A 27,025-nucleotide genomic window follows, 5' to 3' on the forward strand; every position below is an offset into this window, starting at 1 on the left:
GCAGTTTTTAAAAACAAAATCTGAGACTAAATGAGATGATCACATGTCATGGGTAAGCCCATGCTCTAAAATGCAGAATGAAGATGCAGCTTGTTACCTACTATGATATAATCAATAAAACCCTACCCAATACTTTATATGGCAATTTAAGAACAACTGACCATGATGAACAGAATTAACCTCCAAATTGCTATGTGGCTCCTCAGAGATATTTATAATCAATGTAGCTTTAAGCTAAATCCCACTCAGTCTCACTGGCCTGTTTGGCACAACCATCCCAAGAGAAACTTCATCCACAGAACACGGATTTCACATCCTGAGCAGACAATGCTGTGTCCTGCAGTTCTGAAACACTTGTGGGAAAAGCTACAATTATCTCTCTTCAAGGACTTGATTTTTCCAGCTCCTGCTTTCCACCTGCTGCCTCAAGACTACAGGATTATACAGAGGATTAACCAAAAAGGATCCACAAGACATTTTATTCAACTCATCATCATTTGAGTCCTGACTCCAGACAAGTTTCCTTCTCTAGTGCTGCAGGTCATTCAGCAACAGCAGGGGGCACGTGGGGGGTGGATTTTCCAGGCACATCTATTTAACAGCCAGTCTGAAAACTGGGCACCTGAACACACAGTCCTTGGGGGAAGAAAAACACCAAAATGTAGCCTCAGCCTGCAGAGCATTCCAAAAACCCAACCAGCAGAGTGAAAAGCTGAATTATGCTGCATGGTGTGTTCCTGCAATTCAAAGATGACTGGAGACAGCAGCACCTCAGATTACAAAACCTTTTGCCATTAAAATAGTGACTTAGCCTTTCAATCATCTTGTAGTTGTTTTATCCAAGAATAGAAAAATGAGCTAAAACCCAAAAAGCTGGGTTTGTCCCCTGTAAAGTTTCCCATAGAGATTCATGTATCAAATAACTTGAAAAAACCGCTTTAGAAATCACTTTAAACAAGTACTTGTGTGGCCTTGTTAACTGAAGTTAACAGCAAACTGTTTCCAGTTTTAAATTTTTGGCTCCACTGGATTTAGATGCTGTCCAGCACAATGAAGTCCCTGATTGGGAAAGGCGCTGGGAGTGCCGTGGGTGCGGCTGCCGTTTCATAAAGTGCTTGTATCCAAAGCATAGAGCTGTCAGAGTCCTCTCTGCGCTGGGGAGGGACAGTCCCCACGTGGGGCTGGGGCTGCAGCCAGGCCAGTCTCTCCCAGGTGGGGTTGGGTTTTGGCACAGCCCCTGATTTATCCCCCGAGGCGCTGCCCCTCTCCCCAGGCAAACCCCCCCGGCCGCTCCTCGGGCAAGGGGTTGTAGTTCGGGTCATCCTCCTGCGTGTCAAAGATGGCTTTCCTGTAAAACACAAAGCAGGGGTGTCCTTTAAAACACAGCTTTCACAGGAAGATCAAGACAGCTCACATGCTGCACATGGAACAGTGTCCTCCCTCAAGAGCAGTGGGATTTATGCTCTCCGATTTGGAGCCACCAGGAATCCCAAATCAAGAGTGATGAGGTTCATCTTCTGCTATTTATGATATAAATATTCTAGGGCAGACCTCTTCAGGATAGTCTCTGATTCTGTGAAAAACAACCATCAGAGGTGTTCTGGGAGAGCACCACAGGGGAGTAGAGCATCCACACAAGAGGGAACTGAGTGGGAGCACCACTACTCAGTACTATAAGCACTGAAGGATTTTTTTTCCCAAAATTGTGATGTGAGGATGACTTACAGAAGAAAAAAAACCATTAAATATCTTATATGTAATACCCCAGCCACTGCTCACAATCAGCAGGGGACACAGCTTTGGTGCCCCAAAAAAAAGCTGTCAGCAAAGCCTGACAAGTGTTATCAGAGAAACCAAAAGTAAAATCCTCCCAGTTAAGTTGGTTCCCACTTAAACAAACGCCAGCTCCTTGTATGACAACAAGAGTACAATAAAAAGCAAGAACAGACACCCCCCAATTCTGTCTCTGCCCCATTCACCAGAAGCTGATGTGACTGAATTGCAAACACTTTTCCAGACAAGCACTTTTTCCACGTCTCCTCCAAAGCAGACACCAATACTCACAGGACAGACGGTGTTCTCAGGAGCCTCCCACCACCAGGCTGATTGGGAAAGACATCCTCTAAGAAAAAATATATATGGCCAACAGCAATGCCTGGTAGAGAAACAAAAGCCAAAACGTGATTTGTCAATAGCTCTCCTTTACAACTCTCAAATGCTTTACAGTAGAGGTTTCAGAAAAACGACACACATTGGTCCTTTCACAGAAAATATGATGATACAGAAATACAAAAAGAAAGCCAACAGCAGATAAAAAGCTTAACTTACACTACAGGATATGAATATTGGGAAAATATCCTGTCATTATTAAAAATACTAATGTTTTGGCTCTACTAGAGTTAATAAAATAGTAACATAAACTATTTTATTTCAGTAGACTGATGCTGTGGTCAGATGATGCACCAGGGCTGATTCCAAGCAATAAAAAGCCAAAACATCAGAAGCTCTTTCCATCCTTAACACAGCACAAAACATTCTACAATGGCTAGAAATCAGAAAAGCCTGGTATAAATACATCAGAAGAACTAACACCAAACATGAGGGCATTTAGCCCTTGGATTTGTCCCCATTTTCTGTTCCATGTAAAACATGAGGAGGAACAGATCCTCATGAGTGTTGCCACTGCTCACCCAGGAGATCCACGATGATGGAGTTCCCCAAAAGCAGTGAAAAGCCCATCAAGACCCAGGGTAGGAAAGGGGCTTGGAAGATGAGGAGACCGAAGAAGTTCATGCGGACGTAGGGATTCCTGCGGCTCCAGACGTACACCAGCATGATGGTGAAAGCCTGGCCCAGGAACACCAAGTTCACAAACAGCCCAAAAAGCTGGGGTGGGTCATTAAGGAAACATTTCTGAGGTCAGGAATTTCACAGCTTAATTTGTAATCCCGTGTTTTCCACACAGCTGGTCACTCCACTTTCCCAGGTTGCAAGTACATCAAACTACTGTCCATCAAATCCAACAGCTGCAGCAGGATTCAGGATAACTACTGCACAAATAATCTCATTAAAGCATAATTTAATTCTTCACAGACAACCTGAGCATGACCCCACACCTGAACAGTCCCACCTCATTTCCATGATCAAGCAGAAAAGAAATCAGAAAAACTAGCAACAATCTCAAAGAATTCAAAATCACCCTAACAAATACTGGTACTCCTGTGCAACAAACTATCTGAATGTCACAGTAACAACACGGTTTCAGTTCCCCTTCACACATCTTCAGCTTCACTAAAGGATCCTGGGATTAAAACAGAAAGGATACAGTCATTAAAAGTCCTCCAAAAAGGAACATAAATACAAAATCTGCCGTCCGACCTCGGAAAGAGCCTTCCTCGAGCATGCGGCAGTACCGGTATCTGAGGCCACAGGTCAGGAAAATTCCATTGCAAATGAGTTTAGAGACAGATCCAAGCAGAAAACGATTCAATTCTACACCAGCTTAAAAGTGTTTTAGCAATTTACTGCATCACTTGGCTCTCTCTGGATACTTCAGCAGAGAGGGTGACCCAGAAGATGAAAGAGTTACCTGGGATTTTCCCCTGCACCAGGTCAGCACCAACCTGAAGGATCAGGCTTGTATAAATTCTCAACACCAAGAAAATAAATGGCAAAACTCTTGACCACTTAAGAAGGAGACTCCCTTGAAGCCCAGTCATGACAGCAGTGGAGCTGGCATTGCTGAACTCCCAGGAACTCAACCTTTCCTGTGTACAGCACAGCCACGTTTCTGGAGCTCTGCTTGCCAAGGGAATCAACAAAACTCGGTGAAGGATACAAAAAGATCATATTAAATAAAAAATTAAAGCCAACTGGTCCAAAGAACAAGTAGTTTGTGATTAACCTCCATATCTGGAAATAAGACAAATACAAGGACTTTAAACATGACAGTTTAATTTTATTGTCTACATAGATAAGCAAGTAACAATGAAACCAGAATCTCCCTTACAGAAAATGAAACTAAGACCTATTTTAAGGTACAGTGATCTGCACTCTGGCTACAGTAGCTTTTAAAAAGCGTATTTATAATACAAAAAGTACACTGTTTTGAGAAGACAAACACTATAAAAACTCTACAGCACAGTTTAAATCCCCTGTGCTTCAAAACACACTTACTTGAAAGTGCTTAAATATTAACTCGGGGTTGAAATACAGCTGGAAGGGCGTGATAAGTTCTAATTGCTGAAAAAGAAGAGAACATTTTGATAGGATCAATACAAGAAAAAAAAAGTAAAAAAGAAAAAATACACACCCAAACCAGCAACCCATCCCAGTGTGCCAAAAACAGCCCAATCAATCAGCACTGTTAGTTATCTGGTGAGTGGGAGCCTCAATACAACAACCCCCTGGCGCTGTTGTTATTTATTCGTGGTTTGTGTCTCCTCAGGGCCCATTTCGGGAATCCCCTCACTCAGGGGGCCCTCCGGACTCGGCTCTGGGCGGGGGCGGTGCCTGAGGGCTCCCCTTCCACGGCCACCCCGCCCCACCCCGCTCCCCGTTCCCGCCAGCACCTCCCTCCCGCGGCCGCGCACTGACCACGGCGGCGGTGGTGAGCACGCAGGCGGTGGTGTAGGCCCGGGTCACGGGCGGCACCTGCAGGTACTCCTGCCGGAACGTCTGGTACGCCATCTTGGCGGCCCGGCCCGCCCCGCTCCGGCCCGGCCGCCTCCGCGCCCGCCCGACGCTCCGCGCTCCCATTGGCTGAGCCGCAGCGCCCTCCCTCTGCTCTGCGCTCTCATTGGCCGCCCGCCCAGCTCGCGGCCGCCGCTCCGCGCTTCCATTGGTCAGGCTGCAGTGCCCGCCTACCGCCCCGCGCTGTCATTGGCCGAGAGACCAGCGCGCGGCCCGCCCACCGAGGGACGGAGCTCTCGTTGATTGGGCGGCGAGCCTCCCCTGGTGGGCGCTGATTGGCTGCGGGCGGGGCCGCCCTGAGGCAAGGCGGGAAAGCGGCGGCGGCAGCACCGGTTCTCGGAACCGTCCTCGGGCACCGGGCCCGGGCGAACGGGAGTGGCGGCCCCGCTGCCTCGGTAACGCCAGGGAGCCGTGTGAGAGCTGCGAAGGGGGGCGGGAGGAGCGGCCCCGCTGCCTCGGTAACGCCGGGGAGCCGTGTGAGAGCCGCGAAGGGGGGCGGGAGCAGCAGCCCCGCAGCCCCAGTAACGCCAGGGAGCCGTGTGAGAGCCGCGTTCCCCTCACGGCCCGGCCCCCGCCGCCATGTCGGTGGACCCCATGGCCTACGAGGCGCAGTTCTTCGGCTTCACGCCCCAGACGTGCATGTTGCGCATCTACATCGCCTTCCAGGACTACCTGTTCGAAGTGATGCTGGTGGTGGAGGGCGTGATGCTGAAGAAGCTGGACGGCATCCCCGGCTGCAAAATCAGCCCTTCCCAGATCCGGAAATGCACGGAGAAATTCCTGCTCTTCATGAGGGACCACTTCGATAAACTCTTCGCTAAGATGGAAGAAGTGATGCTGCAGCTGGTGCTGAACATCCCCAAGCACGTGCTGCTGCCCGAGGACAGGGTGCAGGAGCAGTATCCCTACAGCAAGGAGGAGTTCCAGGCCCTGCAGGACGAGCTGCAGCAGCTGCAGCAGCAGTGCAGGGCTGAGGCGGCCGCGGAGCAGGCGCTGCGAGCAGAGCTGGAGGAGCAGAAGGCTGTCAAGGCCGAGCTGGAGAAGATTTTGCAGTGCTTTGATGGGCTTGAGAACATCTGCAGGGAGCACGGCGCCGGCAATTTCAAGGAAAGCTATGCCCTCCTGACACAGAGTGCTAAGAAACTGCAGGATGTGCTGAAAGATGTGGAGCAGAAGAGCGAAAAAATGAAGCAGCATGATCAGTTAATGTAATGGGAATTCTGAAAAGACAAGAGATGTCATACAGGGGGCTTGCTTAAAATTACAGGGGTTTATCTTTCCCTTACTCTGCTCATCCTGCCAGGATTTGGTCTAAAAGCTGTTAACTGTGCCAGTTTGCACCTCTCTAAGGCAGGAAGGGGAGAAAAGCCTGTAAAATGTAACTCAGATTGTTTTCATTGTAAATTTTGGTTGCATAACCAGTGTTTGAAAACGCTGAATGTTACCTTTGAATGCTACCTTTGAACATGTGTAGCACTTGCCCATTTTAAGGATTATAAAAACAAAATCTCGCTAAGGCTTGTAGGATGTGTGGGTGGTTTCCAGCCTGAGGCTGGAGCAGGGGTCCCTGAGGCCATGGGGACTTTGCCAGTTCCCAAGGAGCTGCCTGGCCCTGGCCACGGTGCCTCTCACTGTGTTTGGAAAGCCATCAAGGAGTAAATGCAGGGGGAAGGATGACACTGATGCTCTTGACAAGGTTCTGATGAGATCTGTTGGCATCAAACCAAATTCCAGCCCAGTTTCTGGAATCTCAGCGTTCCTCACCACTCCACCTGTGCTTGTTTCTCTCAGCACAGAGCTGCTGCTCCACAGAGCAGAAGCCACTGGAGGAAATGAGTAATTCCATCACTTTGTCCTGCTTCACTTTGAGTTGCTTTATAAATATTTGTTAGGGGGTTTTGTTGCCCAGTGTCCCTTTTTCATTAAATATTAAAGTTCTTTTAATTAATGTTTTATCAGATTTTCCTGTAAAAATGTTAGGAATACTGATAAGCTCTTGTGTCTTAATTAAACTTATTCTCTGTACTTAATTCAAAATCCCTGACAGTCTGTGCATCTTTCCGTGGCAGATTTTTAATCTCCTGTTTAGTCCTATCATTAAATAGCAATATTAATTCATGCTTCACTAGCACAGAGCCATGAACCCTGTGAATCATTTAGAGGTGACTGCAATAAAAAAGTGCATTGAAAACATAAAACACAGTTTGGAATTCTTTCTTCCCTGAGTTAAGAAGATGTGAAAAGTGTCCCTCGGCAGCAGAGGGCAGCAGCAGCCCGGCCCAGGGCTCGGCTCCCCAGGAACTTGTTTTTTTTTTCCAACTCTGTAACTTTCCCGGACACCGAGAATTACCGTGTTTCCTCTGTTGTTTTATCCTCAGTAAACAGGAGATATTTTTTCCTGGGTGTTCTGTGCCGGGTGAGCACACACAGATTGGCAGAAAGCTGGATCCTACCGAGTTTATACACTCCCATGCTGTATTTTCCTTCAACAAGGAAATTATTAACAAGGAATACTGTAATTATAAACAGGGAATTATTCCCATTTTCACATGTTTCTCTTCTCCCAGACAGAAAGAAACAATTTCACCTCCAGGCCAGGGTTCTGCTGCACCTCCTTCCCAGCTGGAGTGGTGGCTGAGGGGAATGCTGGGCTGTGCCTGACCCACTCCCTGACCCCTGGAATTTTGATGTCCTGCTGTGTCACCAACCAGGGAAATGTGTCCACAACTAAATGTGAGATTGGCCATCCCACCCTCCAGGTGTGGATTTAACCTATGCCAGCCTTGAGCCCCATCCCCTGCTCCCTGGAATGCCATCCCCACCCACACTCCTGCAGTCACCATGATTAAATATTTTGCAATCAATGTTATCCTGATGCTCCAGAGCGCGGTGCAGGAGCAGTGCCCTCGGGCAGGGAGCTGTGGCAGCTCACAGGATCACGGAATTCTCTGGGTTGGAAAAGCCCCCTGAGCCTCAAGCCCAGCAGTTCCCCCAGTGCTCGTGGCCAGCACTCACCATGTCCTCAGGTGCCACATCCAGCAGTGCTTGGGAGGCATCCCCAGCTCCAAACCATGTCCGTGTGTCTGTGGGTTCTTTGGAGATTCAAACACACCCTGACTCCATCCATCCTTGTCCCACCCTCCCCAGGCTCCCAGAGGCAGATCCAGAGTGTCTGTCCATGGCACAGGTCCCCTTGGTGACAAGGCAGGCACAGACAGGATAGCACCAGGCTGCTGCAGGGACTGGCTTGGAAAGGAGGAGAGAATTCCACATGGATGATTTTAATGCTCATTTTCTCCCAGTACTTGCATGGAGCTGGAATATTCAGGCTGGGAATGAGCTACTTCATAATACCCAATGTAAAAACTGCAGCCAGCTCTTGGTAAAACATTTCCAAGAGAAAGAGCCTTGATGTCAATGAGCACCCCAGCAGCAAGGCTGAGGTCTGAGGGGAACAAAGGCACTGCTTTTCCTGCCAGGGTAATGCCCTCCTGGTCTGGGACACACAGGAGCCCTGAGGATCCCTGGGGCTGAGCATGTCCTGGCAGCTGGATCCTTCAAGCCAGCCCCTCTACAGCTCCTGGGACTCTCAGGCTTCCAGCAAAACTCTGCCCTGGCAATAAAAGCACGTTCTGGCTGTGAGGAGGAGGATGTGCAGCTGGATTTGCAGGCCCTGTGCATGGACAGGGTCAGGTAAAGCAGGGAAAGCACTGGCTCTGTGTCCCAGGGATTCTGGTTTGCCCTGCAAACCCCCAGGGCTTCAGTTCCTTGTAAGGAGAAAGCAGAAAATTTAAATTAAGAAATTTCTGGCAGCATTCACAGGCAGTTGGAGCACACAGTGCAGCCCTCCTTGACTTAGACACTGAAAAATGGTGTAATTAGCAGCCTTTAATAAACCCACACCTGGCAAAATGCCCGGGGTGGGGGAGGGGGTTACCATGCCTGCTCATTAAAAGCATTAATTACAGGCAGGAAATGCTCGTGGCAGCCACAAGCTTTAATTGCTTCACCTCAAACTGCTGGTGGGTCAGCTCCTGCCTTTGCCATCCCATGGTGGCTCAGGGCTCCCATCCCTGCCCACCTCCCACAGCAAGGCAGAAGGGGCCCCCAGGCCAGGGAAAATTATGCTTTTTCATTCTAATAATGAAAAAAACCTCTGTTTTGGCAAAAAAATTTCTTACACAGGGATTTTTGCTGGCACAAACTGAGCAAGAGCTTCCCCCGTCCTTAAAACAACCCTGTGGAAACTCCAAATAAAAAATAATCGAGATGGGCAGAGAGACAGCCAGGCACTGTGAGTTATTCCAGCTGGTGAGTGAGCAGCTCTTCCCTAATGTGTTTGCACATCACACACCATAAAACAGGATGGGAGTGAACATTCTGAGTCCTCACTGGGATTTCCAGAGAGCTGCCCCAGTGCTGCCCCCCCTGCACCCCCAGCCCTGGCAATAAAATAAATGGGGCACAGAAAATGGGCTCCCATTGATGGCAAAACATTGATTTACTCAAGCAAAGAAACTCGGTCAGGGTTTGGCTGCTGATGCTCCTGGCTGTGCTTGCTGGACATCCCTGGAAATTGCTTTAGAAAAGAACATGGTAAATGACTTTTTCCTACTCAAGGAGGAGAAAATGGAAAAGCTGGAAATGTCTAACAAAGGAATCACTTTCACATACAAGATTTTTTTTTCCCCTCTAATTAAAACATAGGAGAGAGGGAATTTGATTAGCAAGGTTCTGCTGGAGGGAGGCCTTGGAGCCAGCTGGGCTTGGTGTGGAGCAGCACAGACAACAATCAAGGGTGAAGTTTATGATTCTCCTTTGCTGGGGACTGGAGAAACTGCATCCCTCACACAGCTCTGCATGGCTTTGGCTGCTTCCCTGGCTGCTCATCCTGCCCTGCATCCACCTCACCCCTGCTGCAGTTGGGTTTGGGTTGGAAGAGACCTTAAAGATCATCTGACTATTCCTGCCATGAGCAGAGACACCTTTTACTAGGTTGTGACAAAATCATTGTAGGAATTTAATTTCATCTGGAAGTGGAATTTAAAAAATTAAACAAACCAAGCAAACAAACTAGAAAAATAACACTGAGGCAAGATGGAGCCCTTGGAGGTCAATCCACTGGCTGGATCCTGCCAGGTGGTGATTCCCCAAAACTGAACACTTTGAACCCAATGATCCCACAGCCATGACCCCTCTGCTTGCTGTCTTTGTAGCTCTGATTAATTTTGTCCCCTGCTCACACCCCTTCCTGGGCAGCCATGCCTCCCAGTGCTGCTGGGGATTTCATTCCCACTGATTTCCCTGTAGAAAGGAAATTCTCCTGCTGCTTTGTCTGCTTACTCCCACTTACACAATTCAGAATATTATTCCCTCCTGTCACCTTAATTTCTAATAATTAGTATTTGCTGTAACACTACAGCAGACAGCAGCTCTTAATGAATATTATAATAAGCACCAAATTATAATTTACTGCTCTAGAAATCCATTTTGATACATAGCCCACTTACAAGAAAATTAGGGGGAGCAGCTTTCAAGCCATTTACCTGGCTGGACCCAACTCCAAATTGAGTGCCCAGCAAGATCCCAAACGAGCATGGGCTCCAGGGGCATTTACTGGCCTGGGACATGTCACTGACCATGCTGGGGCTGGATGTGCCATAGTGGCAGCAATGTGACCTCACCAGGACACTGCATTCCCAGGGAATCAGCAATTACCTGCTCTCAGAACTCTATTTACTCCCTGACAAAATGCTGGGGTATGAACCCAGCTGGAGTGGGGAACAGCATTAATCCTGGAATGAAGAGTGTTTGTGCAGTGAGAAACCCTCGAGGTCCCCACTGCCAACCTCAGCCTCTGTCATCCCTCTCATGGAGCTGTTTCCTTTCCTTTTGTGGTGCTAGCTGCCAGGAATTTATTTATTTATCCATCAATTAACAGTCAATTGGCATTGGCAGTTTTGGGGCCTGTTGTTTGAGCAGAATAGAGTCCCAGAATGGTTTGGGTTGGGAGGGATTTTAAGTCCCACCCTTGCCATGGCAGGGACACCTTCCACAGTCCCACACTGCTCCAAGCATGACAGACCCCTGAGCTTCTTCATCCAGGAAAAAGCCAGCATGGAAAGGGTGATGAAAGGAATGCCCCAACCCCTCTGCCACAGCTACAGGCACAGAGAGGGCTGGAGCAGCAGAGAACACCCAGGAACCTGCAGCCAGTGCTGCCTGAGGAACTGCACTTACACCCAGGGTCATCTCTGTGGAATTTATTGTCATTTTCTCATCAATTCTACAGTACAAAAGCATGCAAAAAATAGCCTCTCTCTTCATGGTACATATTTACAGTGCAACAGCCACGTGCTGTCACAGTACTGAGTGCATTTACATCATGCTGGAATCATAGCAGAGCACATACAGGGGCAGAGGTTCAGCTTCAAGTGCAACAAGAGACTGAAATACCAACAGAACAGGCCTGGAAATCAGAAAGAGCAGCAAAATTACAGCACAGAGGATCTGCATTGTACCCTCAAGAGTTGCAATTCATGTTTTCTTGAATTTACACCATTTTTTGGGAGCACTTTGATTGATGGCTTGTGGACACTGACGGAGGGTGTGGGCTCTGCCAGCAGCAGCTCTGAGCATACATGGCTTTTCTTCAGGAAGGGAAGGAGCAAGGCAGTGACTGATGAGCTGCTTTCCTTCCCTCATCCCATGGAAGGCTGCATTCAGAGCAACAGGGTCATGGCATCATCCAGGTTAACTCAGGGGACTCCAGCCAAGCATGGACTTGTGCAGCAGGATCTGGACCAGAAAGGAATGCCTTGCACTGCTTTGTTCAACAAACTCCACTTTAAATGTGCCCTGCTGGAGCAGAGGAGTTTGGCACCTCATCTCAGTTCTATTTCCCCCCACTCTGTGCTTTCCAGTCCCTGCTGCACACCAGAGGTGCTCAGGCTCTCAGTGGCATCCCCAGCACAGCTCCCCTGCCTTGGGACATTTACTGAGATCCCTGGGGGAGCCTGGGCCTTCAAGGGCTGGGACAAAGCCTGGGCTGGTGGGACAGAGCTCAAGGGAATTTTGGGCAAGATAGGAGGGAAAGCCCTGAGCTGGGGAGAGCAAAGCAGCTCCCAGCCACCCACCACAAAGGGAGAAATTCCCCCATGGCAGCGCTGCCGAGGGCTTCAGGACACAGCTGTGCTGAAGGAACACCAAACTTCTCCCAGCAGCTCTTCCTTGCAAGTCTGGCAGTAAATAAGGAATGAGATCACACCCTGGGAGTTGTTTTATTGAGCCACTCTGTTCTGCATGGAGCAGCAGTTACACTGTCCCTCTGGCTGGAGCCCTACACAAAATCAGCTTTCCCACCAGCAGCCCTGCTGCTGAAAACCTCCTCTGTTTCCAGGTGTGACATTCACAGCAGCACATTCCTGCCCAAAAGACATGGACTGTGCACTCCTCAGTGCAGGACAGAAGAGACTGACCAGGATTTTTACTCAGCACTACCCCCAAACCCAAAGTCCTGAAGCCATTAATTGAGCAAGACTAAAAATCCACCTCCTGGACATCAGAGAGATGGGCTTTTGGAAAATTTCTTTCAAGAAAATCATCCTCAGCCTGGAAGAGTCTGGAAAACTCGACCAGATGCAGGGAAAGAGGAGCTCTCCTGGTGACTCTGAGCCCAGCTAACACAGGCAGAGCATCCCAGTGCTCCAGGAACAGCAGAGGTGAGGATTTGGAGGGGAAAAACACAGAGCACACACCAAAGCACGAGTGTGCCACCCCTGCTCTGCAGAGCCCACACTGAACCCCATCCCCTGCATCACTGACAGGAGCAGACAAATATTTACCCACCCAGCTGAAGAGAATGATTTTACTCAAGAGCTAAAAGCACTGCCTTGCCAGGGATGTTTATTCTCAAATAAATCCCCTCTCCAGTCTCTTCCTTTCTCCAGAGCAGAACCAGTGCTGCTCTGAGCTGCTCTAACATGCACATAAACAAGCAAGGGTTTCACTGCAGATGAGTGAGTAGAGCCTATTTTTGCCTGAGTGTTTCTCCTGCTGCCAGGGCATGTTTTTCATCTCATTTCATGCAAGTTTTCAGGCTGCTGTTTGTGACACGATAGGAGTGATTTCTGGGGTACAAAGGAAAGACTCTTGGCAGATTTGCTGAAGAAACAAGGTGTGACACCAGCTCAGAGCTCAGCTGCACAACTCCAGGGGTTGGTTCTTGCACCTGTGGGAACAGCTCCAGAAGGATTTCTTTGAGCTGAAAGGGCAAGTATTTCAAAGTAGATTTTGAAATAATCATAAAAAACATCCATTCCTCTGCAAAAGCTGAAGAGATGATTTAGGTACCACTAAAGGGACAGGGTATGGAGCTCATTTCTAACTTACCACTTGTTTGGTTGCATTAGCTGAGGCTGAGAACAGCCTTCCTGCAGCCTTGCCCCACCAGCTCCCACCCCTTGGGCATCACTGAAACAACACCAACTGCCTGGCTTAGCAGATTCTTCTTGCCACAGTTTGAAAATGCAATAACTAACCCCATGTTTGCATTCTTAGAGCTCTTTGAGCACAACCCAGGCATTGCTTAGACTTCAGAAGTCCCACGGGGGTGAGGATTACCAGAACTCCCTTTTCTGCCTGGGGTAGGGCTTGCTCCTGAGATGTGTCCTTGTTCCAAGGTCACTCCCTGCCCTGTCCTGGGGACACAGTTGTTTCCACAAACAGGAGGACAGTTTGGCCCTGGTGTGCAGCAGGAGCTGCTGGCAGCCCAGCACAGATCAGTTGTATCCAGAGCTGTCCCTTCCACAGGCACCTGGACAATCTTCCCATGTACAGAATTTCCTGTGCTCTCAGACTTTTCACTCCCTACCTCAGGGCACTTGAATCTTCATTACAAGGCAGAAGGATCCAAGCAGAAGTGTGTCCCAGGCTGGGGGAGGATCAGGCACCCTCCTGGTGCAGAACCAGGCTCCTCAGAGGATGCTGAGCTCAGCTGTGCAGACACAGACAGGATTTAGCAGCTGGAAGCAGCAGTGCAGAGCTCAGGCCCACAGCAGTAACCTTTACAGGATCCAGCAGCACTGCCAGCTTTCAGCATTAAAGGTCTCCACTCAGGAGAGAAGCAGCAATGTGCTTTCCCATTTTGCCAATATTTACAGGTGAGATGCAAGGAAGAGCCCAGGCTGGAGACTGCTGGGAATCCCACTGAGGTGGCTGAGGATGAGTGAGGGGAGGTGACAGGCTGGGGACACACAAAAAGCACCAGCAGCAAAGCCCAGCTTTAAAATGTTGGGAACCATCAAATCAGACTGCAGCAAACAGAACAGGAACACCAGGATATGCCAGTCACTACCAACAGCCCTTGTACTTGTGTCCCTCTGCACAAAAAATGAGGGAAAAAAGTCCCAAGTCCTCAGGATTAACCTAAAACCAGACACTAAGATGATTATGTAGGAACCAAATTTAATCATGTCTTTGTTTAAGTACTATAAAATAAGTTTCCAATCCCACTGTTTTCCTAGGGGCATGTTCAGACCCCATAAGGCTCAAGGGAAAATAATGACATGTATTTTGACAGATGGATGTCACTGGTTTTACTCTCTGAATGGAAGAGTGAAATTTTTGATTATCCACACAGTCTGTACAGTCAACAGCCACAGAAATGGCTGTATTTGCCTTTTTGTATTTGCCTTTTTAAGTGCAATCTTACCAGTTGTCAAACTGATGAGATGAAGCTTCTAACCCCAAGATTAGAAGCAATTTATGGATAAAATAGCAGCATCAGCACATGCATAAAAACCAGAGTCTTAAAACAAAATTAAAAATTAAAGCCTTTAAAAAAAAGGTCAAAAGATCAAGTTGTGAACTTGCACTCTGTAGCTTTCTAAAAACTCTCCACCAACATTTCCCATCCCAGGAACCTGTCCCAGTTTGGGTAATTTTCAGGAAACTAAAGTTTAAAAGCATCAGGTACACAGATGAGTGAACAGAAGGGAATGAAATAAAACAAAGCCCGAGCCTGCCCCTCTGTCCAGGTGGAGAGAATGGTCCATGGCTGCAGGACTGGTGCAGCTGAGGGGCTGATGGCACTCCCAGCTCTTTGGGAGCAGCAGCCCTGGCAGGTGTCCCTGGAGCACTGAGCTGCTCTGTGCAGCAGTGTGGCAGCATATCCCCATGCTCCAGAGCTCTGGGACATCCCAGGGCTCATTGCACACGCAGGGAATCTCGTGTGACTCTTCTGCACCACAGCACTGCCCTGACTAAAGCCTGGCTGGGGCAGCACTGACACTGTGCAAAAACAAGGGGGGAGAGCAAAAGGGAAGAAAGAGGAAGAGAGGCATAGGGAGGGACAGTGTTCACTCCAACACAAGATCTCATCCTCATTTATCTGATATCCAGAGACATTTTGCCATCAACTCCTCACCAGGAGCAGGACTCCTGATGTACTCAAGTGCATTAAATAAAAGTTGCCCTCCAATACAAAACCTGTCTTTAATGCCATTTTTTTTTCCTGATGCTTGAAGTAGAGAATGCAAAAACTCAAGGAAAAAAGTCTCTGGGGGAAAATGACCCTTGAGACAAACAAACCCCCACTGAACCCCGGGGTGAAGCACAAGGGGAGAGCAAGGCACACACGGAGGAGCCACGGGCAGCTCGCCCACAGCCCACCCTGCTCCTCAGCACTGCTCTGGTCCTGCTCTGATCCTCCTGCCTGCCTTGTCCATGGCTGCTGGGCTGGGTCTGCTCCTGCTGTGGCTGCCAGGCCCCGGGCTGGGGATGAGGGTGATGAGTGAGGCCAGCCCGTGGCAGCCCTGGCCTCAGGACGCCGCCTCGTCTTCGCACACGTCGGGCAGCTCCGGGTCCCTGGCTGCTTCTCTGCTGCCCTGGGTTCTACAGAGGGACAAGAAAACAAACACATTGTAGGCACAGAGCAAGGCAAGGGGTGTTTTGTCCAACCCAGGTCAGCAATATCAACAGGGAACAGCAATGAACCCACCTGCTGTGCTGGTACCATGTAAACACCTCAGCAATATCCCAGCACGACATGCCTGGACATCTGCTCCCAAAAACTGAGCTCTCCACTTCCCTAAATGCCCTTCTCCACAAAGGGGAAAGTCTTGCAAATCAGCAGCATGGTTTCCAAATTATCTAGTTTGCATTTGCAGAGTTCTGGCTTGCTCTTCTTTAATCTGATTTTTTTAATAAATATCAAAGTGATGGTATCATCAGCTGATCCCACAACTGCTTCTCCAAAGTGCTGCTGTAAATGGCAGTAAAGTTAAATGTTTCTACCAGAATCCAGTTTGTTCTAATTGTGTGATTTTGGTTTCTGTGAGTTTGCCTGGTCCCCAAAACAGCAGTACCCAAACCCTGAGAGCAGCAGCCCTAAAATCTCAGCCAAGGTCACTTACTTGCATTGCACACAACTTCAGCCTTTTCCTCCTACTCCTGACTTCTGATGTTTTCTCACGTAGGAGGCTTGAGCTGCACTCCAGGGCACCCTCAAGGGCAGCTCCTGCACCTGCCCCCAGCCCAGCCACCCCCAGCCAGAGTGTGACTGTCACTGGGACTGCCTGGAGACAGGGGACACCTCCAGCTCCACCCACAGCAGAAACCCATCACAGGCAGATGACTCCACCTGAAACACCCATTTCTCCATCACAAAGGGATCCACAACACAAAGCAGGGGATGATCTCCAAGCAGTTGTGTCTCCCAGGTGTCCTGCCTGCTCACAGCAGTGTGCTGCACCACAGAACCATGGAATGGTTTGAGCTGGAAGGAGACCTTGAAGATCATCTTGTTCCACCCCCTGCCATGGCAGGGACACCTTCCACTGTCCCAGGTTGCTCCAAGCCCCTGTCCAACCTGGCCTTGGACACTTCCAGGGGCAGCCACAGCTTCTCTGGGCACCCTGTGCCAGGGCATTCTGTAGAACCTGCATGGACAGGCAGCTTGGCAGGGCAGTGTCAGTGCTGAGTGTCTGCAGCACACAGGGTGTGGGGGCAGTGGGGTGGGAGCTCCAGGGGTATTTCCTGGCTAGGAACAACACAAAATACACACAGGGCTAACCCAATTTTTGAAGAAACCAGAATGATCAAAAATCATGTTCCCTTCTTCCACTTCAGTAAAGCCCTGCAATAAACCTGACCTTGAACCTATGGAGCATTTCCCTGCAGGGAAGGCTGAGGAACAGCCCTGTCTTCAGAGCCTGTCATCCCCCTCTTCAAATGATTGATCACCTCATTTAGCAGCAGCAGCAGCAGCTCTGTTCTGTGGCAGCTCAGCACAGCCCAGCTCCCTGTCTGGCACATCCTGCTGATCCTGCTCCTGTCAGGGCTGTCTTCAATGCTGTCCCAGCACTCTGAGCAGCCTCTGCCTCTGCAAACACCTCAAAGTCAGGGTGAGAGGACCCTCACAGTGGCAAACACCAGCCAAAAGGCTGGGGCTGCCCGTGGAGCAGCAGAGATCCAGTGCCAGAGCTCCACATCTGCACAGGAACCTGTGAGGCTTGAGGCTGGATGGGAATCTCCAGTAAATAAGAAATATTTATTGGTAAGAAATAAGACTGTATTTCTCCTACATTTTTTAGGCCACAGGGGAGCAAAGCCTGGTTTGTGCAATTATAGCCAGGAGAGTACATGGCTGTCACCCACAGCAGCTGTGGGGTCCCCACGTGTTTCATGTCCAGCAAGGAATGAGCCTCCCCACACTGCCCTCCCAAACACAGGGATGGTGTGGGGCAGCACAAACACACAGCACAAACACACAGCACAAACACACCCCTGGCAGGTGCCAAATCCCTCCAGGGTCCCCATTCACTGCAATCATCTGAGCCCATGCAGCAGGAGGCAGTGGCACCAGCTGTCCCCATCTGCCCCTGCCTGCCTTCTCCTGGCCATTTTTGGAGAATCTCTGCAACTCCTTCCTCACTCAGAGCAGACAACATCCTGGCCCTGGCTCTTCCATTTGTCTCAGAGCAATAAACCAGGCCAGGCAGAGTCTCCAAAGTGCTGGAGCAGCTCCCAAAGGTGTTCAGAGATGTGTGGTTGTTTCCCAGCCTGGCTGGAGGCTGTATCCTGCCACCACTGGATCCTAGCATTTCCCACTGAGGTGTCTGTAAGCAGCTCATCATGGTTTGCACTGATGTTATTTTGTTATTTAACAGAATTAAGGGGACCGACACTTCCTACAAGGGTCTGTGCAAGTGGTTGGACAAGTGACCACGTTTTGATGAAGTCCTGGCTGGGTGGGGTGTGGTGGTCACTTGGAGCAACCAATTGTGGTCAGCCCAGAGCCCTCCCAGTGCTGCACCAGAGGCAGAAGCACAAGGGAGTGGTGGAGCATCTGGAGCAGAGATAGCTCCAGCCCTTTCTTCTGCATAACCACTAAATATTAAACTCAAATTGCAAAGCTCAGCCTTTCCCAAATTCTGTAGCTATTCCCTCTGCAAAGGTGGGGCTGAGCACCAGCTCCTGCTAAAACCCAATTGTTTTCTTCACCCCTCCCTCCCTGAAAGCAGCTCAAATTCCAGAGAATCACAAATAGAAATAATAATAAAAAGCATACATAAACATTAGTGTCACACACACAGAATGACTGCAACAAAGCTGCTCCTACAGGAAGGAAGGATGGAGCCAAATGCTCTCACTACCACACAAATCTCACAGGCTGAGGAAGGGACACAGGATTCTACAGCACCCAGGGGAAACACAGACATGGAATTACCTTAAAGATGGATGCAAATATACAGATGTGTTTAAGAGGAATCTGTCCCTGAGAGCAAAAAACAACGAGACAAAGGAAGAGTGATCATGAAGACAATGGCAGCAGGTGAAGGAGTTTGTATTTCTGTGCCTACCCAGCCTAGAGTGCAGAGTGGAATGGGGATGGAACATCAGGCACATTTACCTGGAGGACAGATGAGGACAGGCACTGGGAGCACTCGTGCTAACCCAGCCCTAGCAGTGCTGAGAGCCCCAGATGCTCCCAGCACAAACCCAGCCCTAGCAGTGCTGAGAGCCCCAGATGCTCCCAGCACAAACCCAGCCCTAGCAGTGCTGAGACCCCCAGATGATTCCAGCACAAACCCAGCCCCTGCCAGTGCTGAGACCCCCAGATGATTCCAGCACAAACCCAGCCCCTAGCAGTGCTGAGAGCCCCAGATGATTCCAGCACAAACCCAGCCCCTAGCAGTGCTGAGAGCCCCAGATGTTTCCAGCACAAACCCAGCCCCTAGCAGTGCTGAGAGCCCCAGATGATCCCAGCACACTGCTGCTGTCAGCTCTGCTGCCCTGGGCCACGGCATTTGGCACCTCTGGGTTTTGTGTCCTACCAGCACCTTGTGCAAGAGGGCAGAGCCCCAGGAGCACTGGGCCCCTCACTGCAGGTGGGTCCTTCAGAGGAAAATCCTGTGCCACAGCTGTGAGGACACCTACCTGCACGGCTTTTCCCACAAAACATGCAGCTCTCCCTTTGGGAGAAGCTGTTTCTGCTTGGAGCCACTTCTTCCACCTCCTTTTTCCCTTGGCTCCCTTGTGCCCAACCTACCTGGACAATATGGCCCTAAGGGCAGGGACAGCCTTGTGGTCTCTTTTTGGGAAGGCTGGGAACAGAGTAGGCTTTTAAAATACCAGCTGATCCCCCACAGAGGAGCTGACAACCACATTTCATCAATAGTATTAGAAGCCATAATGGGAAAGTAAATTTGGTCTGTCAAAACACAGCAATTAATTTGATAGGTAATAGTTGCAATAAATGAGAGCAATAAAATGTGGTGAAGCCAGTGCTGACTCAATTAGGAGAAATGTGGAGCAGGCAGAAGAAATGCAGCAAACACTGCTACCAGAAATCCAGAACTTAGCTGTGAATGCTGAACTGGGCTTAAAAGATACTCTGGAACTGAAAAATTAGAAAAGAGCAGTTGCCTCTGCAGCCACCATTAATGATGGGCTTGAAGCTGCAGGATCTGTGAGAGTCCATGAATCACTGCCTGTCCTTGGAGATCCTGCATGAAAGGCAGGATGCAGTGACACCTGCCCAGCTGGCAGGGGGAGGTGACAGCTGGCAGCACTCACACCATTCTAGGTGTGCAAAACAAGGGCTGCTAAATGGGGCATCTTCATTTTAGCTCCCCTCCACCTGCTGAGTGTGTCTGCACTGAACATCTGCCTTTTAAACTGTTCAGTGCTGACAAACAGAGCAGTAAATAACAGCCAGGAGAGGATTTGCTTCTTCCAGGTCTAAAGAGTGCTAAAAAAAACCTTTCTCTCCTGCCAGTATCACCTTAAGAACTGTTTCATATCCGTGGTGTCTTAATGGTGTCCTCTAAAGGCATCAAGGTTACAACAGCAAAGCCCTGCTGCTCCCACAGACATCTGCACAGAGCATTTCCAGGAACAGAGCCCAGCATGCTGTGTAGGTAATGCAGGGAGAAATTAAAAAAAGATTCAGCCACATGATTTAGTTTCCTCCTCTCCAAATCCCAAAGAGTGAGCTTGAAGGACAGCTCCATTTTCAGAGTCATCAATTAGGCATCAAATACCAGAAATCTCTGGTACCAGAGCTCAGCTCAGCTGCCAGAGGATTTCCTACAGAGCATATCCTCAGAAATGGCACAGATGAAAGATGCTTGGAGCAGCAGTGAGTGGGGCTCTGGCAATTTCACATACAGCCTAATTAAATAAATTGAATGTGAAACTGGAGTTTGCTAATTGCTTCCCTTTTTTCTTCCATAGAGACACAACAAGTTCTTTCCTACCTACAACTAGGAGATGCACCATTGCAAAAGCTGACTGATGTCCCTCTAAGGGCACTGCCACTGGGGAGAAGGAGCTCTCTGGAGAGTTGGGAATGTGTGGCTCATTTTTTTCCCAGCTCCTCCTGGGCAGCCACATGTCCAGAGCACAGTGATGGCTGCAGGCACTGCTCTCCTGCCATGTCCCAGTTTTGGGGTCCCCTGTCCAGCTCCAAGGGTGATGGACATGCAGAAACTCTGCAGAGCCTTTCTGCAGCAATATCATCTGCTCCTGCAAGATCCTAACCCCCTGCAGAAATCCAGACTCATTTGAAACTTATTTTAACACAGCTCCATTCATAACACTGTCACTTTACATGTGCAACAAGGATGGTTTTTCTAGGGAACAACCAATATGAATTAAGAAGTGGATGAGCTTGGTGTCTACTCTGTTTGCCCCTGAGGAAATAACACTGTGATCACGAGATAACTCACTGAACAATGAATATTTCTCACTTAGCCATGGCTCACTTGGAATTAATGCCATTAGATCCAACACATCTATTTAAATTTGAAGTTATTTTCATTAGATTCAGTCAGTAAAGTGGTTTCCAAAGTTTGAAATAATAACAACCCAGATGCCTTAAAAGAAGCATCCCTGCTGTAGTGTTTAATACACAACAGCATTTGTTGGAGAGACTTTGCAAGAATCTTTCTTTAAACAGCAGTTTTGAGATGGGTTCTCAAAGCTCCAGTTGTGCATGAAATAATTTAGGATTAAGTCAATTGTTATTGCCAAAAATTGGCACTGATGGCATGAGACAGAGAAATTAGACACAGGGATTAGTGCAGGGGAGAATTGGCACATTCACATTGATTTTGGGTATTTCTAAGAGCTCACACAGCTGGGCAGAGGCCAGCCCAGCATAGCTGCAGCTCCATCCCTGGCCTGGCACCAGACACAGCAGCACAACAATGGAAATTACACACTGCTTTAACAAATAAACCTTTTAGTCTGTACAAAGAGCCTGAAAATACACAGGAGCAGAATGAGCTGAGACAGGGGAAGATGCTGGGTTTCAGTGAACTGGGAAAAATCTGACTAGCAGCTTTAAAAAGGAGACAAAAATGGAGGCTTATAGCTCATCTTGAAGGTCTAAGAATATTTTATACAGGACAAGGCATTGATAATGTGGCTGATGAGAAGTTCCACAGCTACCTGGGATCAAATGAACTTTGTTTTTTATGAGCAGATACTAAAGCACCCAGCTCCAGGCAGGGACCAGCATCAAGGGTCAAGGAGTTTTGCCACCACCTGGGTGAGTTTTCAAGCATCTCAAATGAAGGCAAAAGGGAACAGGTCCCTTGTGGACACAGGCTTAGGGTGACCACCCTGAACTATCAGTTCAAGCAGGGTTTGAAAAGAAATTCTGCCTTGCTCCAAGTTACCTGTCTGGGACAGTGGGAAGAATAAAAGACATTTTTCCTCAAGTTTAGTAAATGTTTCCCCATTTCAGAGCAATGCAATGCAGTGACCAGGAATGATAATGAAGATATGGGTAGAATGTGTGTCCAATCAGCAATAACTAATTTGGAAGGCATTGAGTGAAGAGAAACAAATCAGGGCAAATCCCTTTGTGCTAAGCTGGCAAAGGAACTGCCTGCCAAGCTCCAGCTGTGTCCCACAGCAGCACTCATGAACAGGGTGCTAAATGCCAAACTGGAGTCTGGCCATGGACACCACGACAAAGTCTTCACTGAAGTCTCCAACACACAGCTGGGAAGATAGAACATGATCATCCTTAATTGAGCTGAGCCCTTAAATCCCCACACACCTCTAATTGTGCTGTCAATGGTGCAGTGAGGCTCAGCACACCCTCGTGGGAGTCTGCTAGGAATGGCACTGGGATTCTGGGTGGAAAAAATCATTTTGGGACAACACAGCTTTGTGGTTGTCAGTCACAGCCTTGCAGATCCTGTGGGATGACAACTTTATTTATATAAAAATAATTGTCCCAGATCAGGTTACTGGTCCAGCTGTTATTTACTGGACTGATGGCCCAGAATCCTGGCTCCAAAAGGAACCAGTGACAAAAATGAGGGAGGAAGAGTAAGAACCAAGTAAAGGATAGAAGACTTCTCTCCCCATCCCATCATGGTTAAAAACTGTTGGTGAATCTGTTAGTCATCAAGATCTCTATTCCCTTTTTAATGCCAATACAGTAATTTATACCCAACCTCCAAAGTATCCCTTTGCAATGTGTTCCAGTATTTCATTAACTGGCAAAAAATTGTGTGGAAAAATACCGGATGTGTTCTCAAGTGAAAAAGCAATTTCAAAGTGCTCTCTTTTGTCTGACAATGATGTCTCTGCCCAGACTTGGGCCCCAGACCACAGGTCAAATCCCACCATCTCATTTTGAGTTAAAAAACCTACATAAACTGCTCATTTAGCACCATTCCTGTTGTTCATAGAAAGAAAAATTAACCCTCCAATATATATCCAAACTAGACCCTAATTAAACTTCACCAATTTGTAATGACTCTTTGATCACAGCATAATTAACTAACAGGTGAAAAACAGACTCAAGTTTAGCACCTTACATGTGTTTAGGCCAGACAGAACTGCATCTATGAGAGAGTTTTTAGGCTGCAGTAATAAACTGTATTTCAATCTGGAGATTTTACCTCCAGTGTTTGATGCAGAAAGGAGTTTTGTCTTTAAATGCTTTACATCTTTTAATGCTTTTAAATTTAAATATTTTAAATTTTGATCTTTAAATGCTTTAAATCTTTTGCAGACGTGCACACTGCTTCCCCCACACTTTGGCCCTGCCCTGGCAGAGCCAGGCTGGGCTGGAGGTACCTACATCAGCAGGTTCCCTGGAGCTGACATGGATCTCTCCTCCCTCCTCGTCTGCACCTCGAAGGGATTCCCGAAGGAGCGTTTCCTCAGCATGGCCTTCACCAGGATCTTTGGGGAGAGAACAGACCTGTGAGAACAGCAGGACTGACTCCTGCAAGGCAGCTCAAAGGAGTAACAACAGCTTCTTTAATAATTCAGGTGACATTTTACAGCAAAGAGCACGAAGCAAAGGAACCCATGGAGAGAGCCAGGCTGCAGCAGAGCTCAGACACAAGGATTCACCCTGGGTCAACAGGTCAGGATTTCACCCTGTCCCCTCTCCAAACCCCCTCCTCCAGCTGAAGGCTCCACACAGTGCACACATACCACAGCTGGCAGGCTGGGGATGGTCTTCACAGAGTTCTGGACCTCCTCCTCGGTGACCTCCACCACGGAGCAGTGCTCCTCCTCCAGCGGCAGCGGCTCCGCGCCGCCCCGGCTCAGCCAGGGGTGCACCTGGGGACACACACAGCCCTGGCTGGGACACACACAGCCCTGGCTGGGACACACTGTGCTCCACCTCCCCCTGCCAGGGCTGCTTTTAACCAGCTGCAGTCTGGGTCACACCTGCTGCCACCAGCCAGCACCATGGCACTTTCTGAATCAAGTCTGAAACACTCTCGACTTTCAAACACTCCAATTTGAAAAACTGAGTTGTCTGGGGTGTTTTCATTCTTTGTCTTGCATGCAGCAGAGCAAAGCCCCCTTTTCTTGGTGCCTCTCATGGGAAGGTTATTGGCTGTGAACAGGAGGGAAGCCCTGTCTGAGGGCTGAGCACTGAGCCCATCCTGACACGTCCTCTGTCAGCATCCAGGGCAGACCCCAGTCTGGCACAGCCAAGGACAGGGCCAGCACTCAGCTCTGCTCCTCCACCCACAGTGTGCCAGGTGAAACCCCATAAATTCAGCTCCAAACCTGGCTCTGGCCTCCTGGGCACGGAGGGAAGGGATGCCACAATTTTTTCCTGAAGCTCAACCTTTCTACTGTCAGCTTTGGTGGCAATACTGGTGCTGGCCTGGGACAAAGCATGATGGATGTTGATGGATCTCTATGGAAATTTTGAGATCCTCCAGCAGGTCTAAAGCCTTGGTGAGGGGTGACAGGAGGACAGCAAGCCCATGCAAACCCAGAATGAAACCACAACCTGTAAAACATTGTGCTCTGCCAGGCCTGTTCGTTATTTCTATTATTAAACATCTCCCAAATAATGGTGATAGAAACAAATGTGCTGCCTTGAGGGCACTGGCCACACAAGGACAGAGGAGGAACACACATCCAGTTCCTGGAATGCACATCCAACACTGCCAGCCCAGGCTCTGAAGCACTGTCCCCTGACAATGTTGATTCTCCCAGGGATTCACTGAGATGAGCCAGCTTTTGAGTAATTTTCATTTCAATAAGTAAACAAGGAAGCTTTTGTCAATATTCCCCAAGCAAGAAGCAAAATGAGTGCTCTCCCTTTCCAAGGGAGGGTGCTAGAGACAGCTCCCAAAACAAACACTGGGAACAGCTCTGCCTCATTAGAAGGCACCAAAGGACATTAAATCAGCTGAGATTAAAACTGTAATATCAAGGTCTAACTTACCTTTATTTCAGGGACTGTTATCCTTGTTTCTGGGTTTTTATCCAGCATGCGCAGTATCAGCTCCTTGAGCTCATCACTTATCTGTGCCCTGAGTGAAGACAACAGCAGCACACAGCTCAGCACAGTTAACAAGGGAATTTAGAGTGCAGCAATGCACAGTCCTTACTGCAGTTACCTGGGAGAGAATCTGCTCTGCTCATGAGACATTTTCTCTGCAAACCTGGCTTGAAAAAGGAAGGCACCACAGTCAGTGCTGCAGGGCTTGGTTTTCCTGCTCTGCCCCCCAACACCACAGTGCACTCAAAATGCAGGATGGGGCTGAGGATATTCTGGAAGACACAGGGGAATTTCTGAGGGGAGATTTGGAACAACAAAATGTTCCTGAGAGCAGAACTGGAGTTGAACTCTGTGAATCAAGAAGGGCACAGCTTGATTTGCTGAACCTGCATCATGAGCAACTGCATGCTGGATAAAACATCTGACATTTAAGTTCCCAGCAAAGCTTCCAGGTTGTGTTATTTAAATTTCTTCCAGAACACTGATTGCCTGTAACTCAGTATTCCCTACCTGCAAAGTTCAGCCTTGGGGTAACAAAAGGAGGGAATGAACAAATGCAAATAAGAGAAATACATCTAAATTTTTAACACTATTTCCAAGATCCAAATGTGAGAGCACCTGAATCCAGAAGCCACTCCATTGACGTGGAGCCCTTGGTCCTGCAGCCCAAAGGCTGCAGTGACTCCTGTGGTTAATGATGCAGGAGATGCCTTTAAAATACACCAGATCTGAATGATCAAAGTGCTACTGCAGTAAAACGCCAGCATGTGACTGAATTGTATTACGCACTTAAAAGTCTGTGTCACAAATGGCTCTTGAAGAACTGTGTTTCTTCATGGAGATGGAACTTAGCAGCATGAAATGTCACTCCCCAGGAAGGCTGGATTTGAGACTGAAAACAACAGTGAGCACCAGGTGCTCAACCTCCTCTGCACCCCCTCCCCAAGCAGAGAAGGAAATAAACTATCACAAACCAAAATGAAAACCACATCACAGCAAGGGATATTTTAGTCTGATGAAAACAGAGCTGCTGTTTAATAATTGATGAATATTTTATTTGGACTTTGGCTATGAGCTCTTTACAAACAACCACAAGGAATTGCTGCTTGTTCAGAGGCAAAAAGAGGGCTCAGTTTGAAATCTAAACCCTTAAAAGTTGCATCCAGGGTCTGCTGTGCAACAGAGCCCAGACAAGGGGAATAACAGGATGAGTCCTCAGAGACTCAGGTGACAATTTCAGTTGGAATGGAAAGAACAGTGCTGCTCTTGAGATGAGCTCCAGAGGAAGAGCCAGGGGCAGTGACAGTGCATTTAGCAGGTCAGAACAAACAGAATCCTTCCAGACACCACACTGATGCAAGCGAGATGGCATTTTGAAAATACTTAAAATCAGCTCTGTGCCAAAGTGTCAACAGCTTTACTTAAAATACAATAAATAGAATATAAAATCACTTAACATTTCTGGGTACCAGACTGATTCCTGTGCAACACAGGACTAAAGCCACTGGGAAAAGCCCCATGAACGGGATCACCTGTGTCAGGTGGGTAATGGCCAGATCACATCTCCCTGCCTCTGGTTTCCCTTCTCTCCAGTCTGCAGCACAGTGTGAACACTGTGCCTGATGGCATTTTTCATTTGAAAAGCCTGCTCTGTCTGGGATTTCTCACAGCATAGTCCTGTAGGAGCTGTCAGGAGAATGCCAAGCACAGAGCTCAGCATCCATTTGGGAGGGCTGCCAGCACACAGATCACTTTTCAGGGTGCCTGCAGGTCAGGGAACATTGTCCTGGGCTCCACCAGCAGGGACTAGGCAGAGCTTCTGGCTCCACTGACACGTTTGAAGAGAAACTTCAGCTTGCTTTTTAGTCATGCCAGGATCCTCAGGGTGTGAGCTAAGCCCATTTGCCTCGTGTCATGCCAAGGACTCAGTGACATGAATGAGAACTCCAGTGCCATAAATATTTACCCTGGTGTCTCTAAGGGAAGGGACAGGATGCTGACACTGGTACAGTCAGATCCATCTGTCCTGAAGGTTGTCAGGAAACAGGC

At 48.6% G+C, this 27,025-nt stretch overlaps 3 protein-coding genes across 6 annotated transcripts in view; 1 reads left to right on the forward strand and 2 right to left on the reverse strand.

The window, feature by feature from the left end:
• Nucleotides 1-451: 451 nt before the first annotated feature.
• Nucleotides 452-4,707, reverse strand: DERL2 (derlin 2). Its single transcript, XM_033078590.1, has 7 exons — nt 4,597-4,707; nt 4,177-4,242; nt 3,839-3,912; nt 3,326-3,419; nt 2,691-2,886; nt 2,065-2,155; nt 452-1,348 (listed from the first exon to the last, which is right to left on the reverse strand). The coding sequence occupies exons 1-7, from the start codon at nt 4,687-4,689 to the stop codon at nt 1,243-1,245; spliced, it is 720 nt and encodes a 239-aa protein (XP_032934481.1). The 5' UTR covers nt 4,690-4,707; the 3' UTR covers nt 452-1,242.
• Nucleotides 4,708-5,050: 343 nt separating this feature from the next.
• Nucleotides 5,051-6,838, forward strand: MIS12 (MIS12 kinetochore complex component). Its single transcript, XM_033078256.2, has one exon. The coding sequence runs from the start codon at nt 5,272-5,274 to the stop codon at nt 5,902-5,904; it is 633 nt and encodes a 210-aa protein (XP_032934147.1). The 5' UTR covers nt 5,051-5,271; the 3' UTR covers nt 5,905-6,838.
• Nucleotides 6,839-10,940: 4,102 nt separating this feature from the next.
• The window catches only part of CAMKK1 (calcium/calmodulin dependent protein kinase kinase 1), a 94,074-nt gene continuing 77,989 nt past the window's right edge, over nt 10,941-27,025 (reverse strand). For 3 of the 4 annotated variants that reach the window (XM_033078058.2, XM_033078059.2, XM_033078060.2), the window contains exons 13-16: nt 24,920-25,007; nt 23,662-23,790; nt 23,300-23,403; nt 10,941-15,585 (exon numbers count right to left, since the gene is read on the reverse strand). In XM_033078058.2, coding sequence (XP_032933949.1) covers nt 15,513-15,585; nt 23,300-23,403; nt 23,662-23,790; nt 24,920-25,007 — 394 coding nt within the window. In that variant the 3' untranslated portion in view covers nt 10,941-15,512. Of the gene's footprint in view, nt 15,586-23,295; nt 23,404-23,661; nt 23,791-24,919; nt 25,008-27,025 lie in introns of those variants that run through there. The other variant, XM_033078061.1, reaches the window with a different exon arrangement.

Source organism: Catharus ustulatus, chromosome 22 (assembly GCF_009819885.2).
Source record: "Catharus ustulatus isolate bCatUst1 chromosome 22, bCatUst1.pri.v2, whole genome shotgun sequence".
In the NCBI taxonomy this organism is placed as follows: domain Eukaryota; kingdom Metazoa; phylum Chordata; class Aves; order Passeriformes; family Turdidae; genus Catharus; species Catharus ustulatus.

What these genes read in the sequence shown, in the direction of transcription:
- DERL2 (XM_033078590.1), bottom strand. Translation starts at nt 4,689, where the DNA reads ATGGCGTACCAGACGTTCCGGCAGGAGTACCTGCAGGTGCCGCCCGTG. An exon ending in TAATATTTAAGCACTTTCAA is followed by an intron (nt 3,913 to 4,176) that starts GTAAGTGTGTTT and finishes TCTTATTTCCAG; the next exon opens with ATATGGAGGTTAATCACAAA. An exon ending in TTGGAGGACTTTTAATGACT is followed by an intron (nt 2,887 to 3,325) that starts GTATCCTTTCTG and finishes GACCCACCCCAG; the next exon opens with CTTTTTGGGCTGTTTGTGAA.
- MIS12 (XM_033078256.2), top strand. Translation starts at nt 5,272, where the DNA reads ATGTCGGTGGACCCCATGGCCTACGAGGCGCAGTTCTTCGGCTTCACG.